Consider the following 21,707-nt stretch of genomic DNA (forward strand, 5'->3'; position numbering starts at 1 on the left):
TAGTAGAGGATAGGAAAGGCGGCAGAACACAACAGACACTAGTATGGCAATATGTAAATCAATGGATGTGTAACTGATGTGATTCTGCAATCTGTATATGGGGTAAAAATGGGAGCTCATAACCCACTTGAATCAAAGTGTGAAATATGATATATCAAGAACTATGTAATGTTTTGAACAACCAACAATAAAAAATTAAAAAAAAAATAGAACTGATCAGCAAAACATTAACCTAGGTCTATATGAGCTCAAAAAAAAAAAAAAAAATAGAACTTCATGATGTGGGAAAGGGCAATAATAAAATAGATATTGAAAAAAGCATCCTGGTTCTGTCGCAGATGTAAGGGTAGCCAAACTGGAGTTCTGGATATCAGCTGTTATGGATTTGAGCCAAATCATCTTATTTTTGGTCTGTAGAAATCGCTTTAGTTAATCTCTCTGGAATCCAAATCGGCTGCTGTTCTCCCTGTGGAAACACAAAAACAGATCCCCGACTCCAGACAATTACTGGGTCAGGACCTTTCCATTGTCCTGTTAGAATATCCTTCCAAAGTACCTTGGGCTTATGCACATTTTTTGACACATATGCCTTTCTGCAGCACTAAGTCCTGATAAATCGAAATTTAAAAAGTTTAGAGTAAAAAGGGTTATTTTAAGTTTATCTTTGGGGAATATATACCCCTTCCCAATTCCCTCTTTTTGCTTTAATAAGTCCATTTTAATAGTTTGATGAGCTCTTTCAACTATGCCTTGTCCCTGTGGATTGTATGGGATTCCTGTTATATGAGTAATGCCAAATGATGAGCAAAATTTGTGTTATAATCTCATATATAGTACTTAACTTGCATATAGAATGGCCATGTTGAGTTCACTATATGAATATATTAGAAAGAAATATATTAGAAAGAAATCACAGTCCAGTATACAAAAAGCATTAAAAACAATTTAAATTAAAAAAAATTATCAAAATTTTTAGTTGACATAGAGCCAGGTACAGTAGTATGTACTTGTGTTTCCAGCTACTTAGGAGACTGAAGCAGGAGGATCACTTGAGGAGTTCGAGACCACCCTATGCAACAAAACTAGGTTTTATCTTAAATTAAAAAAAAATTGTTGTTGTTGTGCTGGAGATTGAACCTAGGGCCTGTGCATGCAAGGCAAGCTCTCTACTGACTGAGCTATATCCCCAGCCCCACAAAAAACAAATTTTAATTGACAAATAATAATTATACATATTTATAGGATACAGTGTGATATTTCAACACACGTGTACAATGTATAGTGATCAGATGGAGGTAATTGGTATATATACAACCTCAAATATCACTTTTTCATGTTGGGAACATTCAGAACCCTCTCTAGTAGCTGTTTGGAAATATACAATCAATTATTATCAACTGTAGTTACACTACTTAGAAATTTTATTCCACTCCTTCCATGGACAATTAAAATATTGGTTAAAGTTTCTCAGAGAGGCACAAGGTGGATTATGTTGTTACACAGCATACACAGCATGATGTTATTATAATTTTCTCTTTATCACTCTTCTCAAAGTCTAGTTCGGGATGGCAGCTATTCCCTAGAAAAGCACTATTCAAAAGGAATACTACACATTGAATTTTAAATTTGCTAATAGCAATTAAAAAAAAAAATTAAAAAAAGAAATAGGCACAGTTAATTTAACAGTATGTCTAGTTTAACCTAATAGGTCTAAGATTTGAATTTCTAAAATGTCATTTTAGTATTGTAATCACTATTAAATATTAATGAAATATTTTACATTGTCTTTTTATACAACCTTGCATGTGACTGAGTTAACTCCCCTGTGCGATGTGGCATCAGGCACCCATGCTGCTAGACTGCCCCGCTCTTCTAGAGTTCGAGTTACTGTGTCTTTGTGCCTGGGCGTGGCTTCCTACAGCCCCATGGGTGGAGCTATGCTCACCTGTTCCTTTGTAATATTACCCCTTGCCCTATTTAGGATAGAATGTTCCATGGAAGTTCCTTCTGTGTGTCCCCTTCTCTTACTGTGCCGTTGGGTGTGGCCTACCCAGATGTCAGGCAACCTGCTGATAGTGGACATCAATAAGATAGACTCAGGGCTGGGGATGTGGCTCAAGTGGTAGTGCGCTCGCCTGGCATGCGTGCGGCCCGGGTTCGATCCTCAGCACCACATACAAACAAAGATGTTGTGTCCGCCAATAACTAAAAAACAAATATTTAAAAAATTCTCTCTCCCTCTCTCTCTCTCTCTCATTCTCTCTTAAAAAAAAAAGAAGATAGACTCAGCCCCTTGAAACCTGACCCCTTGCCTCATTTGAATAGCTTCTCCTCAAATAAAGGGGTTAGCACGTGCTTCTCTCTCTCTTCCTGTGGACCCTTAAGGTCAGAGGAGCTGTCACAGCGACCCCAAAGGAAAAGGTATTTGTGTCTCTTGTGTAGTTATTTTGCCACAGTCCAGTCAGCCTAGTTCAACTGGAGTGACCCCTGAGTGTTTTAGTCACAAACAGAAACCCGGCAATTGGTGCCCAATGTGGGGCAAAAGGTCTGAGTCTTTAAGCTGCTGGGACAAAAGGGACAAAATAATGGTGGCCCGTATGGGATCTCCAGTATAAAAATTAAAGAAATTTAGTGAAGTTGAAAGTTCTCTCCACAAGTTAAGCATGCTTAGGATTTCAGAGTATTATGGGTGGAATTTTAGAAAGTAAGTGAATTAGACAGAAGGAAAATCTGTGACGTTAAAATTTTTAATATTGGGGTATAATTCTAGAGACTCTAAATAAATGTAAAGAGTTATTAAGATGATTAATGGGCTGTGTTGTTGAATTGAGTCCTCTCCCATGGAAAGAGCACTTTAATGAAATTTTATTTTATTATTTTTATGAACCTTTATAAAAGATATTTTGGGCTTTATGTTCTAGACGTTTGCGCTAGGAGAGTGAGAAAAAGGGAGAGAAAATGTTATGATGTTTACCTGGAGAGAAGCAAATTTCAATTTTCTATTTTTTTTTTTTTTTTTGTGAATACTCAGAAAGTTTGTACTGACTTCTTTGCTACATTCTTGTCTTACTGAATCAAAATGGCTAGAACTCAGCTGCTGGGGACAAAAGACTTTAGTTGCTACTCCCTATAGGGTCTGTAACTAGACCTGTGGGGCTAGCAGTGCCCTTTAACCTTTTTAAACCTTTTGACTTGACCTGAATGCCGAATGCAGATTGGCTTAATATCTGATGGTAATGCTGGCGTCTGCCACTAAAACTTTTAAAGCACCCATGTGCTATGAGGAAAAGTAGAAAATATAAGAGGATACAGGCTGCAACTGCAGGTCACAAAGACAAAGCAAGCTGCTACCAGCCGTAGGATCTTGACCAGGCGTGGGGAATGCAGACAAAACCAAAGGAAATGCAGTTGGCTAGGAAAACTCAGGGAACTTTTGCCTGATAATGGGCAATGTATTCCATGTTATTTGCATCTCTATGGTAACCACGTGATGCCTGTCTGGAGGAGCAGGCTTCCTGGTCCTGCCTTTTGCATTTTCGTGGGCTTCCCATTGGTTCTTCCACTGTCACTCAGATAGGACTTCTGGTCCTGCCTTCCAGCTGCTAATCTGTTCTTCCTGTTTCAGACCTGCTGGAGCCTGCATTTTTAAGAATGCTTACCTATAAATGCTAACAAAAGATATCTTTTTCAGACAAAATTTGATTCCACAGGTTTCTACTTTGCAGCCCTAAATTTAAGTTAGTTTTGAGTTAAATAACCTTATTTTTCTCTATAGTTGTGTTACTAAATAATGTTCTATTGATGAGAGATATCAAACATGCTTCTTTGTATTTTACTTTTAATTTTGGAGGTTATGGGGATGCATTTGCTCGCCACAGGAACAAAAGCCGGCAATGTTCCTGAGATGAACAAAAAATCCTTATTCTAATTCCTGACTGTATAATTACAAGAAATAAATATGTTTGCATAAGGATCTTATTTCAGTTACATCAAGTGACATCACATAGAAGAGTGCTCTCCTAGTTAAAAATAAATTAAAATGGATCCAAATATTTTAAGAACCACATGGTTACATAAAGTTAAAACAATTATAAATTATGCTCTAGGCATTTAGATAACCTATAGTGTTAATCTATAAAATAATTAGGACATATGTCTAATTGTTTAGTTAATATATATTTGTCTAATAGTTTTTCTTCAACATAAAACCCATAATTTATATGTTTTATATGTACATTTATCTGATATACTGCTTTTTAGTTACAGATATTTGAGATAAATGTATTTACTATAAATTTGCTTTTAAGAGAAAATAAAACCTTCAAATAGTTTCTAATTCTCAAGTTATTGTACAAATTTATAAGATGATAAACAAAAATAATTCTGTCTGCATAAATATCTAAGGATTTTAACTATATTTTCATTGATATTTCTTATCAAAGTACAATAATTTATTTATAGATTCTAAGGTTTTCAGAAATTGTTCCAAAGTATAACTAGGAAAAATTCTAGAAGATAAAGATGCTTCAACAGAGAGGAAGCACACATTGGAGATCCAAAAAAGAAGAAGAAGAAGAAAAAAATCATCTCTGGGTAAAACAAAAAGGTCTTTATATTCTAAATTTTAATGATAAAAATATTTTTCTAAATAGAAAGATCTTTATATCGTTATCTAACCAGATGATATAAAAACTTAGAACAGAAACCAAACAAAAATTAGAACAAATAAAAAAGAGATTTACATGTACAGGACTAACTATAAAAATTTTAAATGATTAATTCAAGGATATTTCAGGCTATTTTCCTAATTTGACTATACTGATGTGAGCTAAGATTTTGTCCATATTTTGACATGATAAAAACATATTAAAATGTTAAGTTTATTTCCTTAAAGAAAGGTCTTTATTGCCTACTGATTCTTATTGTTTAAGACAAAGATTATTTCTGGTAAATAAATTCACATCCGTAATTAAACACTAAGTATATTAAACTGCTAATTTAGATCCCAATTTTGACAATTGTCCTTTGAGACTAAATTTGATTGATTCAAAGACACTGAGACACTGTTGATTCTTTCATTTTTGTTTGTTAGGACTGAGGTTCTCCAAATTAAAGTCATACGTTACTTTTGAGCAATAAAGGTTACAAACTTTAAAAATTCATTAATATTATATAAATTCTAACTGGATCTCTTATCCATAAAAAATATGGTAAGATTTATATGCTGCTCCCTACACTGGGAAATAACCTTAATCATATTTTTTAAAAGACAATTGAGAGGGCTGGGATTGTGGCTCAGCACGGGTGGGACCCAGGTTCGATCCTCAGCACCACATAAAAATAAAGGCATTGTGTTGTGTCCATCTACACCTAAAAAAAAAAAATTAAGAGACACCTAATTAACAAGTAATATTCTAAAATATAGAGAGATTTTGAGACCTTCTCAAAAAGAGATTGAGAGTTCTTAGCTAAATTATTAGGATGGATCAACTAGTGTATATTAAAAAATTATGATAATCAATAAAAGGTAAATCTATTCTTATCATTTAAATACTTGTACTATTATCTATAACTTAAACTAATGATGCTATAACTTATGTCAAGCCTTTACTCAATTTTATTAAATAAAAAAAGGGGGAATACAGGACCCCAGAGACACACTAGATCTTACAAAATATTTCAAATTTTTTCTTAAACTGTAATATTGAGAGTCTTAATGTTATTAAACATGATTCAGTAAATTAAGTCAGATATCAAAAGAGAGTTTAAACTAGTCATCATGATAATGACTGAGAAACCTGGCACAGGAAGGTCAATTTCCAACTACAGAGTTTACAACCATGCAGCTTCATGAGCTTGTCAGGTAAGTAAAAATTATGAAAAGACTTGTATGGACCCATTTCCCAGGTCCACCTGTAATGTACATTACAGTGTGGACTAGAAGATCCACTCATATAACTAGATAATTGTATTGACTGTAATGGTCAGTTATATATTGATTCTAGTAAACAGGCTGTCTGGAAGTATCTTTTAAGAAAAAGACAGTGTTAAAATAACAGATTCTCCAGCATCCGTATGGATGGCAACTATAGACCAGATGTAAGTAACACCAACTAAGGGCCATTTCTGTATGAAGGATCATGCCCTGAGTCTTAGCACTGCTCTCCTTTTCATCTATCTGTCTCTCTCAGCTTTGTCACAATATTAATGTTTGTCTGTGGCCTTTCTCCTTCCTTCCTGAACACAGCCTCACCAACCCAGTGCTGTGAGCTGGGCCCTCCACAGAGAAGAAACCTGAGTTTTTCGATCTTAAGGTAAATGCTGGTGTGGAGGCCACGGAGGCATTATTTATCAAGGAGACAGAGAGCCCTCTCGGGGATAATGCCTTGCACACTCCACATTACCCTGTTTGGCCCTGGAGGATGGCTGGTTCGTCAAAGATGGGTAAGATTCCTCAAGGGAGGAACAACCTAAGACAGGCACAGCCGCAGAGGGGCCATCAGGAGAAAACTTGTGGGCCAACAGAGGTGAGGCACAGAATCTCACTCCCCCACCTGTGCAAAGGCCTAATTCTTTATCCCTTCTGAGAGAGGTCTCCTGCCCCCTGGCTGCTTTGCTCCCCACGTCCAGCTCAGATTGGAACCCAAGTGACAGACAGAGACCTAGTCAACAGCAACTGCCTGCTCACCACAGCAGGAAACAACTGCAGCTTCAGGAATGGGCCATGTCTGGATGTTTCCTCTTTTCTCTTTCTTGGTTCTTATCTCTTTTTTCTATGCTTTTCCATTTTCCTTTCTTTCATCATGGTTATCCTTTGGCAACAAATTTAATAAAAGGGAAGGAAATGTTGGAATAACTTTTAGTTGCAACTAGCAGCTATGAGCATCTTGGAGTACTTGAGGAATCCACATTCCTTCAGGCCTGACAGGAACACCTGCAAGATGGGGTGCTCTGCTCTAGCGAGCCATCAATGAAACCACATCCTCAGCACTTGTGGTTAGCATTGCCAAACTACTGGTCCTGGAAACTGAGAGTCAAGAGCTTCAGGGCATGAAATTCCTGACTCAGTAAGCCCCCTCCCTTAGGGACAAAGACTCTTCCAGATTGCTTTCCACCACGACAGCAATAGAGTTTCCTCACGTGTGGTTACATTAGGCAGAAGATGATTGGCTTATGGATATTATCTTGCTTATGTATGATTGACGGGCACACCCCACTCGGAACCCTATAACAGTTGTGTGCATTCCAAAAAGAGACTGAGCTACTGGACCAGCCAGTTCTAACCAGCTCCCGTAGTCTGTGTGTTGATCCCGCATCGCTACTCCCCGTGACTGAGATAGTCTAGTAACTAATTGACCACACCAGTGACAGGAACGTATGCAAGACAGCATATGAAAGACCTAAACCAGCCAATTATGCTGGTCTTTAATGATTAACACTATATATGGACAATTGTCAGAAAGATTATTAAAATAGATTTTCCAAGGGTATTTACATTACTGACAGACCTAATAGACTCTTTAAATGTGAGAATTAAGAGAAAAGATGATAAATATCCTGTAACCTGTAAGAATACAACTTACTGTATCATTAGTTATTGCCAGCTAATATTTCAGAGCTATAATATGCTGAGGTTAATATTCAGGCTTTAAAACAGGTGTATGTCAAGCTGCTGGTCTCATAATCCCTAAAATGACTACTTTAAATATTATTCCTTTTTTTTTTTTTTTAAATTGCAGCCTTTGTGGCTATGTCTTAAAACTTACAATGTATGGATTTTCTTTTTTTTTTAATTTTTTTAAATGTTTATTTTTTAGTTTTTTAGGTGAACACAATATATTTATTTTTATGTGGTGCTGAGGATCGAACCCAGTGTCTCATGCATGCCAGGTGAGCACGCTACCACTTGAGCCACATCCCAAGCCCCAGTATGGATTTTCTTAATGTTTGACTTAAATTACTTCCAAAATCCTTCATGGTCAGATAAGTGCTGATGGAAGGATGAGAACTAAGTAATAATGCTCTACAAGACAATGTAATGAATAATGTGAATGAGCCCTCTGCTCTGTGGTTTATGGAGAGGCCTAAATGCCATGCCAATGAAAATGTCTGTTACTATGGCCAAATGCAATGCTTCCCAATAAAATTGGGAAAAGATTAAGAATCTTCTGATGAGTGTTTGGCAAAGTAATAATAATAACCTGGATCTTCCAAGTTGATTGTGTTATTAAAATGATATGTTTTCTACTAATTCCTTTTGTGTTTCAATAGCAGATCATGATAACCTCGGACCAAGAATCCAGTGACTGAAAGATAATTTCCCAGTTGTTTTTTTTTTTTTTTTAAATTTTAAGAAAGGGGGAATATGTGGGAGACCAACCTCACACATGACTGAGTTAACTCCCCTTCTGGGCGATGTGGAATCAGGCACCCATGCTGCTAGACTTCCCCGCTCTTCTAGGGTTCGAGTGACTGTGTCTTCGTGCCTGGGCGTGCCTTCCTACATCCCCATGGGTGGAGCTATGCTCACCTGTTCCTTTGTAATATAATCCCTTGCCCCGTTTAGGACAGAATGTTTCATGGAAGTGCTTTGTGTGTCTCCCCTTTTCTTACTGTGCCCTTGGATGTGGTCTACCTAGATGTCAGTCAACCTGCTGACAGCAGACATCAAGAAGATAGACTCAGCCCCCCTGAAATCTGACCTCTTGCCTCATTTGAATAGCTTCTCCTCAATAAAAGGGGTCAGCGCGTGCTCTCTCTCTCTCTCTCTCCCTGTGGATCCTTAAGGTCAGAGGAGCTGTCACAGCGACCCCAAAGAAAAAAGTATTTGTGTCTCTTGTGTGGTTATTTTGTGCAGCCCAATCAGTGCAGTTCAACTGGAGTGACCCGTGAGCCTTTTAGAAACCCGGCATTATATTACCTTTGAAATCTGTGCACATTTTCTACTTCTGGTACATCTCACTTTTGACTAGTCACATTTCAAATGCTAAATAGCCAGATACAGTTTAGTGGCTAGTATTTGGAAAGCACAGGCCTAGAACTTTTTTTCTTTCTTTTTTTTTAAATGTTTATTTTTTAGCTTTAGGTGGACACAATATCTTTATTTTATTTTTTTATGTGGTACTGAGTATCGAACCCAGTGCCTCAAGCATGCCAGGCGAGCACGCTACTACTTGAGCCATATCCCCAGCCCCTAGAACTTTTTTTCTTCCATTTACCTCTTTCAAAATTCTTGCCTGCAAGGCCTATCAGGTCTCTTTCCCACCTACCTTTCCTGTCCTCCCTTTTGTTGTGTAAGTTAACACAGCTTTAGCTTGTCCCTCTGACTCTGAAGTTTTAAGCAGTTCTCTAAGTCAATGTGCTAAGAGGCCTAGAATGTTGTAAAGGGGAAAGTCTATCCTTACAAAAATCACATTTTTTTTGTCCCTGCCTCATTATCTATGTTTTATCATGTATACAGTGGCCAGTCTGATGTTTCACATAGCATATTTACTTCATTGCTGTTGTCCATTTTCACAGAACACCTCTAGGGATGTATTGAGAGACAGTGTAATCTTAGAAATATTTTTAGTTTCCAGTAATACCATCATGTTCAGATTCTGCTTAGGTTTGGGATATAGACATAAAAAATAACACAAAAACTATGACTATAGTTACTCATAGGAGGTGTGAAATACAGTTGACCTTTATGTTTTGTTTTCCTTTCATTTATTATAAAGGAAAATATTAATGAAAATAATCCTGTCTTCCATAGTTATTGACTTTAGGTTTTTCTGTTAAGTTTGTACTCATCCTGCAACCTCTTGAAGAATTCAAAAATTCTTACTTAAAATGTTTTCCCAGTAAAATAGGGAGTGAATAAAATTCCACTAAATTTATCCAGAATGATAAAGAAATATTCTATTTAAGGGAAATTGTGTTAAGTTAGTATTCAAATACTATGACCTTAATTTTAATAATTTTTAGTGGAAGTTATTAAATTTGAATACAAATTCTGATCTTTATATCCAGAGAGCATTAAATAGAATTTATACTTTTCTTAGATTATTTGTTGCACTGAATTACATTGTATACAACAATGTAAGGGAGGGGAAAAGGAGTAATTTTTTGCATGGCTACTCTCCCAAGAGCTGTGCTTCATGTTATAGTAGTTATTGCATAAATATATTATTATATAGTAGTATTATATATACTATATTGTATGTATTATATAATATATATTACAAATATGGTTATATAGTATTATATTTGATTCTTAGTGTGTCTTCAGTTCAGTTCTAAGTGTTTGGAGAAAGATGCAGTGTTCTACCTACTAGGAGATGTAATCGGGTACCCACCTGCTCCGGCAGGTTGTAGAACTAGGATTTGACTCCTGGCAGTGTGGCACTACAGACCCTCCTTTAAAATATTCCTCCATTTTACTCCTGTCACTAATGTAAACTTCACCACAAACTTTTGAGGGTAGATATCAGCATCCTAATTTTACAGATGTGAAAACTCAGGACCAAAGAGTTAAGTAAGTAACAATTAAAATCAGCTGGCAAGAGGTGGGCATTTCTTATTCTTGCTCTCCCTCTTTCTCTTTTTATTCCTTTTCTAGGACTTTTTAATTTTGGCCCAGGAAAGGTTTGCATACGCCAGTCAGTGAAAACATTTCTTTCATCTCTCTTTGGTTCATTTGTTTGCCTTTTCCTTTCCCCAGAAAATATCTTTTATAACCATGAGTGTTGGGGGCCGCCCTGGACAGGAGCTGTGCACATACCTTTAAGTCCAGAGTAAAGAGGTACTGGACTGGTATCACACCTATTGCAATGCAAGTGGACTTGCCTCTGCTTGGATTGAAAGGTGCAGCTCTGGGAGTTGGTGTTGCCTAACTGGAGTGGGCTGCCTCCTTGTCCGTTTGTAATCCTACCCTTTGCCCTTTTTTGGATAGAATGTTTCATGGAAACTCCCCTAGTGTGTCCCCTATATAAGAATAAAGAATTCCTGTGGCTCTTTCTCTTTCTATGAACCCCTAAGGTCACAGAGCCATCCCTGGATTTTGAAAAGGTAACCCTGTGTGCTTTTTTCGTAGTTTTCTTAAGTTATTGAAGTAGTCAGATTTTGTGAACCCAGCATAGGTTGTCAGCTTGGATGGATGGCAATAAATGGAGGCCCCATTTGAGAGTGATTTGGTTTTCTATGCTACCTATGATCTGGAATCATTGAGATAATTATTTAACTGAGTAATTTATACAATACTTTCCTTTTAAGAGTTTATTCTCAAACTATTGACTGTTTTTTTTCCCCCCCAGAGAAATTGGGACAATTATCAGGTCATTAGGATGCTGCCCTAGTGAAGGAGAGCTGCATGATCTGCTTGCAGAGGTAGGTGGGACTGAGAAAATCTTGCCCAACCAACTCTCCTAGGCTCTGACTCCTAACTTTTTTTTTTGTAATCCTTACTTGAATTAAAAATTATTTAAACTACTGAATGTGTTCTTTGAAAATAATAGGGCAGCTGTGTATATCAACCAGCTGACCTAAAAAACTTAAATCATATATTGAAGAAATGACTATTATCAAGTAACATAATTAATCTAATAAAATCCACTTTAATATTATCCTCTTTTTAAAATTAGGTGAGGAAAGGCCAATAGATACAATGTACTGACCATATGCAGAAAGACCAATGACAAATGAAAGGCATATAGTAAATAAATAAATAGAAGCAGAAAAAGAAGCTGAGTTTAAGGAATTTATAATTATTAGAGGAAATTAAAAAAACTTTCAGAACAACAATTAGTAACAGAATAATAAGTTTATTTTTTATATTGACTTTATATATAAATAAAAATATATATTTATATTTATATATCCTGACTTTATATTGACCATTATTTGAAATACTGATGTAAAAAAAAATCACAACAAATTTAAAGATCTTGATTGGTTTTATTTTGTGATCCTAAACTGAAAAACACTTCATTCCGTAAAGTAGACTAAGCATATGAACTGAGCAGAGGAGTTGATTTTATAGAGAAAAGCCAAAGAAAGCAGAAGCAAAGAACAAAGACTATTAGTTATTTTACTTTCTTATAAGGCAGGCATAGGAAGACAGAACAACAGTAAAATAACTGGTTGATTATCACCAGGTTGTGTGTATGTGTGTGTGTGTGTGTGTGTGTGTGTTGTGGGGGTAGGGGGGGTTAAAACATTTAGAACTTCATTATTATGCCAATCCAAAATGGTCTGTTTGAAATATTTGGTTATTCTGTGTCTCTTGATTGCTGGCAAAAGAAGATAACAATTTAATTTTGGTTTGATGATCTTGAACTTTAGTATGACTCCAGTTTGATTTTTAGCCTGGTCTTTTGGAGCCCAATAGAGGAGCTTAATCCAAAACCATAGCCTCCTATAGCTAAGTCTCTGGAGAGTTAAAGCAACAGATGAGCAACCCAAGACCAGAGACCTTTCATGTCCTGTTTGGCTTTCCTGTTTTGTTTCTGTTTGGCTTTTTTTGTCTACTATCTTCCCCTCCCTCCATCCTTCCCTCTTCTTCTTTCTTCTTTTCTTTTCCTTTTCCCTTCCTCCCTCCTACCCTTTTTCTTCCTTTGAAACCAGGGGCCCTGTGCATGATAGGCATGCGCTTTATTTATTTTATTAGGGCCAAACCTTCAGCCCTAATCTAATTTTAAGTGCAGCTTTCAGTTCAACAAAGCACAGACCTTAGGGGGATAAAGCTACCTGAGCCACAGCAGGAGAAGAAGCTTTTCAGAATTGCTTATCTAAGTTTGTGAGTTTTGGCAGAGGCCAGGGATTAATAAAGAGGATAAGAGAGAAAGGCAAAGAAGTGAAATTTTATTTACCTTCTTTTTCTGCATACCTAGCACATTCCTTGCTTATTCATTGTTTTGTTGAAGAGAAGGAATTGTGATCTGGACAAGACAGTTTTCTCTATAATAATACTTCAAAATTTGCTTCAAAGTAAATGGAGTAAGTTAAATGGTGAGTGGCATATGTCCTGTAATCCCAGCATCAAGGGAGCCTGAGGCAGGAGATTCACAAGTTTGAGGCCAGCCTCAGTGATTTAGCAAGACTGTCCCAAATAAAAAAATAAAAAGGGTGGGGATGTAGTTCAGTGGTAGAGCACCGCTGGTTTTAATCCTCAGTCTCACCCCATCCCCCCAAAAACGAATGATATCTGGGGCTGGGATTGGGCTCAGCGGTAGAGCACGTGCCTAGCACGGGCGGGACCCGGGTTCAATCCTCAACACCACATAAAAATAAAGGCATTGTGTTGTGTCCATCTACACCTAAAAAAAATAAATGCATATATATATAAAAAGAATGATATCTAACAAGACATGTTTTGAATCCTGGAGAAATATATATAATTAAGTCATGGAAGATTACAAAGATGACACTGTTGCACAGATATTAGCACCTTGGAAAATAGAAAACAGTATCAAGTTTTCATTAACATTTAAAAATATTCAGTGAGGATATTGAAAATTTTAAGAATGCATTCTTTTTCCATTCTGAGATTCCAAAAAGGTATTTTTACTGAGAGTAGGAGGAAAAAAAAATTTTTTTTCCTTATTGGTATTCACATTAAAAGGAAGAAAAGAAAAGAAAGATACCTTAAAGTGTTTATCCAAAAAATAAAAAATAAAAATAAAAGGAATTGGTGTTAGAGAGAGGCAGCCCAGCATACTAGGGCAGAGTTAGAAATCAGAAGATGAATATATGATGTCATAATAATTGTTGAGTGTTCAGTAGAATAAATAGAGCAGAAATGAAAAATAACTCTGAAGGTCAGAAAAGGAGAATCTTTAGAGTGTAGACCCTTAGTAATTTTTAATGTATATTAATGTTTTAATGTATATTAGGATTGGCAAGCCATAACACTGGCCAAATTGATTTCTTCCCACCACTTATATTTGTAAATGAATTTTTATGGAACATTGGTTAGATCCATTTATTAACATGTTATCTATAACTGTTTTCTTATCACAAGGTTGTAGTGTGGACAGAGACTCTGCAGCTTGCAAAACCTGAAATATTTATTATCTGGCTTTTTACAAGAAAGGTTTGCCAAAGTAGAACAAATACTACAGCTAGTATCAGAAGATCTGGATTAAATCTATAGTCTCTGCCTATAACTATGTGCAGAGAGCGGCTTGGCTTTTCAAAACCTAGTTCCACTTTTGCCAAAGAAGTATAATAATAATAAATGTTTTTCTGAGGATTAAATTTAATAGCTGTAAGAAGTCACCTGTTATTTGGTGGACATTTGGTGCTTATTTGGGTTTGCTTGCTCTGCAGGTGACTCTCTACCATAAACTGTCTCACTGATTTGGGCACTTTGCCACAGTGGACTTAGATCTCAAGTTCTTGTTTTCATTTGTATTTATTTATTTATTTTTTGGTATTGGGGATTGAAACCATGGGTGCTTTCCCACCAAACTACATCCCCAGCCCTTTTTATTTTTTATTTTGAGAAAGTGTCTCACTAAGTTGCTGAGACTGGCCTTAAACTTGTAAATCTCCTCAGCCTCTTGAGTTGCTGGGTTTACAAGAATATGCCACTGCTCTAGTCCAAAGTTTTATTTTGCCTTTACCTTTTTCATAGGCACATCAACATGGCCTTTGAAAATTACAGAATGTTTAAAAAAGTTATGGATCAATGGGGATCAGTAACCTATCTGTGTTTTTCTGTATTTGTATAACACTACAGTTTATTCTAGCTAAATTTTAGTAATGTACTTAAAATAGCTTTCACTATCCTTTTTGAACTTTCCCAAATAAACAAGGGGAAAACACACATATTTATCAAATGTCTATAGGAAATTGAAGCTTTTAATAAACATCTAAGGGAACATGTCATATTGCTAAATGTTCTATTTTAATCTATTTGTGTATATGCTTTAAAATTATTCTATAAAAAGTTGAAATCTGTGTTCACTTCCATAGTTGTCGTCCACTTGAATGTTGTGTAGAAACCCACTTCTCTCTCTTTTTTTTCTTTTTATTTATTTATTTTTTAATTTTTATTGTTGGTTGTTTAAAACATTACATAGTTCTTGATATATCATATTTCACACTTTGATTCAAGTGGGCCACTTCTCTCTTTAATTTCTACAGTTTCAACTCTTTGCTTCCCAAAGATCAACTTGAAATCTTATGTTTCTCTTTAAATAGATCATTGAAAAAAATCACTTATTATAGACCATTTAAAAAATCACTATCATCATCCATGCAATATTCTATATTTAGTTACTTGCTTTTCTTCCTGTTTGTGATATTCTAAAAACTGGCAGCTATGAGAGGGGTCAGTAGAAATCTTGTTGACATATAGTTTACCTAACAGTCCTTCCTTTGATATTAAGTTTCTCGGATTTACAGCATGTGGTAACCAGAAGGACATAATAGCATTTTAATACAAGTAGAAAGAATATTTAGAGGTTTATATCCTTTGAAGTTCAAATCTAAGTGGAATTATGGAGGATTTAAATTAATTTTAAAGGAGAACTAAAAGATTTTGACAAATAAGACCTGTGTAGGTAAAGTTATTAACTGAGGCTTAGGAACTAAGTAAGCATTGTGCCTTTTATCGGGGTGACCATCCTCAGCCTCCTGTGCTCTTCCATTCTTGACCTTTCTTGGTTTTAGGTGTTAAGAAGCATCCTTGTTGGCTATCCATCTATTTTACTTCTCACTCACTGTTCTATTAAGCATCTCTGCAATTTCCCTTAGCTCCCTCTTCCACCTTACTGGTCATGATATGAGAGCTCTTAGCTTCTGTGGTTTAGCAATTCTTATCTGGTTTCTGTTACCAGGGTTTCAGGGAGTTGGCTGGCAAATCATTCCATAGGTATTAACAAATCTAGATTTATGACTGCCTAATCTTTTCAACTCAGGCCTGCGGAGGAGACCACGGCAGAACTTAGTAATGCTATTGCCTTTTCACCAGCATGTTCATGGGGTTCTTAATGAGCAGTACATTGTCCATTCTACTCTCTTCCCATGGAATATAATCTTCAGGTGGGTTTTCTGACTCATACATGATATATCCATTCCAGCCTGCCCACCTATTAGCTGACCTTTCTATTTTACTCACTGTTTGGCCATCACTTGATTTAGGTCCGTAAGGGCCATCCTGGCAGCAAATTTGCCCTGTCTCTTGGTTCCTTGCCAATGTGTTAGGTCCTATGTCCTGAGAAAGGACCTAAAGCATTCTTACTTATCTTGTGTTGTATTCCAGCCTTCTTGGTCAGCTGTGGGTAATTTTTTTTTAAATATTTTTATTTTTTCTTGATGAACTTTTATTTATTTATTTATAAGTGGTGCTGAGAATCGAACCCAGTGCCTCACACATGCTAGGCAAGCACTCTACCACTGAGCCATAACCCCAGCCCCCAGCTGTGGGTAATTCACTTTCATCCTATCTCAGAGATACTTAGCTAGCTTCTTCCACTTCATGCTAATTTCTTTTGCTATTTCAGTGTATAGCCTCATTCTTCCAGTATCAGGCCAGGTTATGCTGGGATTTAACTCACGTTTTATCAATCTGTCTGCTAGGAGAGGAGGTGGGGCAGCTCCAGACAAGGGTCCTGGTGAGTCTTCTGCAGCACAGCAGAAGTGCCACCACGTGCTTGGGTAAAGATGCATGTCCAGAGTGTCCAAGAGATCTACCCAACCACCATCCTCAGGGGCCTCCATCTGGATTGCTGCATCCCACATGTCAGCATGCCAGGGTTTTGCAATCAGGACCTTGACCTTAAATACCTTTGTTGGCTAAGCATTTAAACACCTTTGGATATACTGAGTTGTTATGTTTTCTATTTCAGGGATGTCAAATCAAAACCCACAGGCCAAATCCTTCCCACAGCCTGTTTTGTATAGGCTGAGCTAAGGATGGTTTTAACATTTTTATTTATTTATTTTTATGTGGTGCTGAGGATCGAACCCAGTGCCTCATGCTTTCAAGGCAAGCGCTCTACCACTGAGCTATAACCAACCCCAGCCCAGTTTTAACATTCATTAAAGTATTCTAAAAACAAACAAGAAAAATATGCAACAAAGATATTATATTGCCTACAAAGCCTAAAATAATTATCTTATCCTTCATAGAAATTTATCCCTTCTGTTTTATATGTTGCATAACTGAGCCTGTTCTTTCACTGCAGGAGATAAGAGTTTCTTTGTAAACTACCGAAGAGCCCTTATGGCTTTCAATCTATCCTTTGTCTGTTGACAGTGGCCCTCCGTTTCTCATTATTCCTCAACAGGGCATCAGTGTAAACTACAGCCAACTCTGTTGCTTTGTAGGCACTGTTCCTCCCTTATAGTTCAAATGCTTGAATTGTGGCACCTACAAGGACATTCCTCTTCATGGCATTTTCGGAGGTCACCTTTGCTGAAATCTTTAGCAATCAATTGCCAGAGGCTGTCAGTGGTCTTATTGCCACTTAGGACATCATCCTTTTTAGCTACACAGCAGAGAAAAATCCTGGCTTGGATCTCCTTCTCACTGCTTGTGTTCTTATACTACTTCTGGCACCACTTGCGATGCTTTGGGTACTGTAAGAAGCAAACAATAAACATGACATGTGTAAGAAATTTATTGGAGAGAATACCCATGAAGGGGATGTCAGAGCCAGTAGAAGCTGGGTAAGGTGTCAGAATGCAGGGTGGTCTGATCCCTGTGATGGAGAGATGAAGGAAGGAAGGAAGGTTAATTAGGAAGAGAGCTAGACATCTGGCAGCAGTTCTAGAAAACAAGGCTTAACAGGTAGTCCTCAGTCTGACTTGCCCTGCAGAGGAGTCTCCCTTTGCAGGCATGGGACTTTTTTAGCATCCCTGCCACACTATTATTGTCTGGGAACAGCCCATGGGAAGTGTGGCTTTGGCTCAAATATGATGTCTGGGGCATCATTCGATTATATTTCCTTCAAGTGGAGATTAAAGAGGTGCATTTTCATGGCTGCCATAGCTGTCATCAGAAAGAGCTGTAATGTGAACCAGGTGTTGAATGTTCCATAGAAAATAACCCAAAGGAATTAGCTGCTCTGTGTTTTTTATTTTTAAGTTCACCATGATCTGCTAATTTTTAGAATTAGGTTAAAGTAAAAAGTTACTTAGGACTGAATTGGAAGTTCTCATCAGGGCCAAGGAGTGAGGCATAGAAACTGAGCAAGAACTACCAACCAGCACATAATAACAATAGGTCAGTGATCCAAAAGAACTGGGCCAGGTTTTCCTGGAATTCTGTTGGGTAAAAATAGGATGCCATAACAAGGAGATTTTAGTACTGATAGTCCTTAATTTAGCTATCTCTTTGCTCAAACAACTTTAATAGGGAATGGTTAACCCCTATACCTGTGCACTTGTCATTCTGGGAGTCCTATGATATTCCTGGGAATTTTCATTTTCCCTCTTCAGAGTTGGATTTCTTTATATCCCAGATTTCTCTTTCCAGTTCCTGTATCATTTGTGCACATGCTTTGATAGCTTCTTGGAAAAGAGTGCATTGAAAGTAAAATTTTCAGACTTTGTATGTTTGAAAATGACTCAGCTAGTGGGGATAGAATTACACATTCAAGGTCTTTATTAAGAGTTTTGAAACTATTCCTCCAGCTGGACAATCTGTTTTTCTCCAGTGTTTGAAATTTCACAATGATTTACCTTGGGTTGATCCATTTCCATCTGTGTTAGATACTTGGTGGATAGTTTCAAACTTTTGGGGACTTACATAATTTAGCTCCAGGAAATTTTATTGTGATTTTTTAAAAATGATTTTTAACCACCCATTCATTTTCTTTGTTATCTCTTTTGGGACTCCTACTATTCATTTGTGTGCTTCTGGGCTACTCTTCTAGATTTCTTATTTTTTTATTTTTATTTGTTTACCATGCTACATTCTTATTTTTTACTTTTGTTTCTGTCTCTTTTTGTTAGATTTCTTGAACTTTCTGTCTCTGGTAGATTTCTTGAACTTTCTCTTACAATATTTTTATTGAGTTTCTCATTTCTGCTGTTTTTAATTTTCAGTAGCTTGTTTTTGTTCTTAAGAGTCCCTTTTTTTCAATAGCTTCTTTTTCAGAGGTTTCATCTCTGAAATATTAGTGATAGCTTATTTAAAATTTTCTTCTCTTTGTATAATCTCTTCAAGTTGATATTCATATTTATTTTCATCTTTCTTTCTATTAGTAGGTTTTTTCATGTGTCAGAGCTTTCAGCTCAATTAACAAATTGAGCATGAAGCTGGTCAAGTTTAAATTTCATCATTGGGTATTTTGGGACTCACCAACATCAGAATCTGTGAATTTTCTCTTTTGCAGTCTTGATTTCTCAGAATAGAATCTTCTAGTCTTCTGCCTGGGAAGCAAAAGTACCTAGCTGCCAGTTAAGGCACCTTCTGTTTTATACTCTGCAGAGGATTTGTCTCTAGACTCCTGCTGGGTCAGAGAGAGAGGTAGTTACCTAGGGAGAAACTGAGAGGGGATTTATGGGTTCATTTTTCAAACAGATTTTATGCTAGTGCTCCTAATTTTAGAACCTACTTAGTCACCTCCGGTTCTTGAAGCAACCCATGCTTTGTGAGAATTCTTTACCCACTGCTAGCTTGAGGTTTCCTTTTTCTGATTCTAGTAGATCACTGCCACTCATCCATCTGCTTTCCAGCTTCCAAAATCTTATTTTCATTGCATCATTTTCTATTCTCCCTTAGTAAGTTTAAGAAAATATTTATTTACTAGACTGGGAATACAGCTCAATGATAGAGTGCATGCCTAGCATGCTAGTTTTGATCCCCAACTCTGCAAAGAGAAAGTAAATAAATAAATACATAAATTCATTTACTGAAATTTTAGTGAGGTTTGAAAGAAAGTGAAGTAGATGTATATGTGCAACTTGCCTCTTTAACTCTGAAATTCCATTGATATTTGATTAATGAATCAGAAAATAGCAATATTAATACTCTGGAGAAAAATAACATAAATCTATGTGAGATATCAGTAAATAATCTGTGTGTGTGTGTGTGTGTTTTGTTTATTTGTTTTGCAGTGCTGGGGTTTGAATCCAGGGCCTTATATGTGTTGTGTGTGCACCTGTCAGCTACATTCCCAATTTTTAATCTTTTAATCTTTTTAAAAGGGAGCATTACTAAATATTAGAAGTAACTCACTGGGCAACTATAGTATGTAAGATACATGTTTTAAATATCAAGGTAAACTACAATAGAGTACAAATTATATGTATACCTTGCAAGTTGATATAGAGAATAAAAGAGTTAGAGAACCTTTGGTCAATCCAAAGATAGCAGAAAATAAATGCAACTAGACTAAACTTGATAGTTAAAAGAGAAATTAGAAAGTTAGATTTAAAAAAAAAAAATCCAGTGTATGATATATCAGCAATTTCCGACATCTACTACCTTCAAATTATAAATCTGACCTCATATCACCACTTCTATATCCATCATCTGAGTTCAAGCCATTGTCATTTCTTCATGAACTACTAAAGTAGACTTTAAAGTGCGTCCTGTGCTCCCACTCTGGCCCCTGCAGTTCACTCTTCACATTGTAGTCAAGGAGGCATCCTTTAAAAAAGGTAAAGTGAGACATGTCACTCCACTGCTTAGAACTCTACTTCTAAGGCTCCTAATTCACTTAGAAAAAAAAAATACAAAGTACTTTTACTTTCTATGGCTTCCCAGATCCTAATTGATCAGGCATGTCATTACTACCATTGGCTTCCTTGCTGTTTCTAGAATATATGAACATATTCCTATTTATACCCTTTGTTCTTGTTCTTACCAATAATTTGGGTGTTCTTCCTCTAAGTACTCATGTAATTGGAGACTTTATAAGTTAAATTTGGGTCAAAACACATCCTAGGACTAAGGAAGACGGCGGCGAGGGGAGTGCATTGCCCCCGTGTGCTGCTTCACTGTGTGGGAGTATGACAAGTCAGGACAGCTAAAGGATATCTTGTTAGGAATTTCCAGCAATAGTGGGGTGCTCCAGAACCTGGAGGAAGGATTTCCATCGCACGAGGATCGGCTACGGGGACTCAAACGCGAGAGGTTTGTCGCACGGAGGGTAACACTGCTTATTCAGCAAACCGCCCCGCGGCTAGAGTCTGCAGCGCGCGCTGGGAAACGAGGAGATAGCGACGCAGGGATACAGCGCTGCAGTTTCTGCCAGCCGTGCAAGCACCGTACTCAGGGCTGAATTCTGGGTTCGAGACGGGGGAAGGAAGTGGTCCATCTCGGTTCTCCACACCGGTCAGACCAAAGAGGAGGCCAGCAGCGACCATGTTGGAAAGCTGACGTCACCATCCCTGTTTTCGACTGACCGCAGCGCATTCATCCATAGGACAGGTAATTTCAGGCTGCAATTCGCCTGCGGCTTGCAGACAGATTGCTAGGGTTCAGCGCCTGGGTGCTTCTTAGAACCTGATCTTATCGGAGCGAACACCGAGCGCGGGGACGCCGAGTTCCCACTCCCGGAACTGTCCCGGAACCGCCCTGGCCCAGGGCTGCGGAGCCTGCGGAGGCTGCTTCTTGGACCCTGCTCCTATCAGAGCATACACCAAGCACTAAGCGGCCGAATTCCGGCTCCCGGAACTGAGCCCGCGGGGACTGCTTCTTGGAGCCTACACTTATAGGAGCTTACACTGAGCACGGAGCGGCCGAGTTCCGGCTCCCGGAACTTCCCTGG

General features: G+C 37.3%; 1 protein-coding gene across 1 annotated transcript in view; it reads left to right on the plus strand.

Moving 5' to 3' along the window:
* Efcab2 (EF-hand calcium binding domain 2) overlaps positions 1 to 21,707 on the plus strand; it is a gene marked incomplete at its 5' end in the record, with an annotated part of 131,747 nt that overhangs the window by 80,759 nt on the left and 29,281 nt on the right. The window contains one exon of the mRNA XM_048809262.1: positions 11,295 to 11,367. Coding sequence (XP_048665219.1) covers positions 11,295 to 11,367 — 73 coding nt within the window. The remainder of the gene's footprint in view (positions 1 to 11,294; positions 11,368 to 21,707) is intronic.

The sequence above is a fragment of the Marmota marmota genome, unplaced genomic scaffold (assembly GCF_001458135.2).
Source record: "Marmota marmota marmota unplaced genomic scaffold, marMar, whole genome shotgun sequence".
In the NCBI taxonomy this organism is placed as follows: domain Eukaryota; kingdom Metazoa; phylum Chordata; class Mammalia; order Rodentia; family Sciuridae; genus Marmota; species Marmota marmota.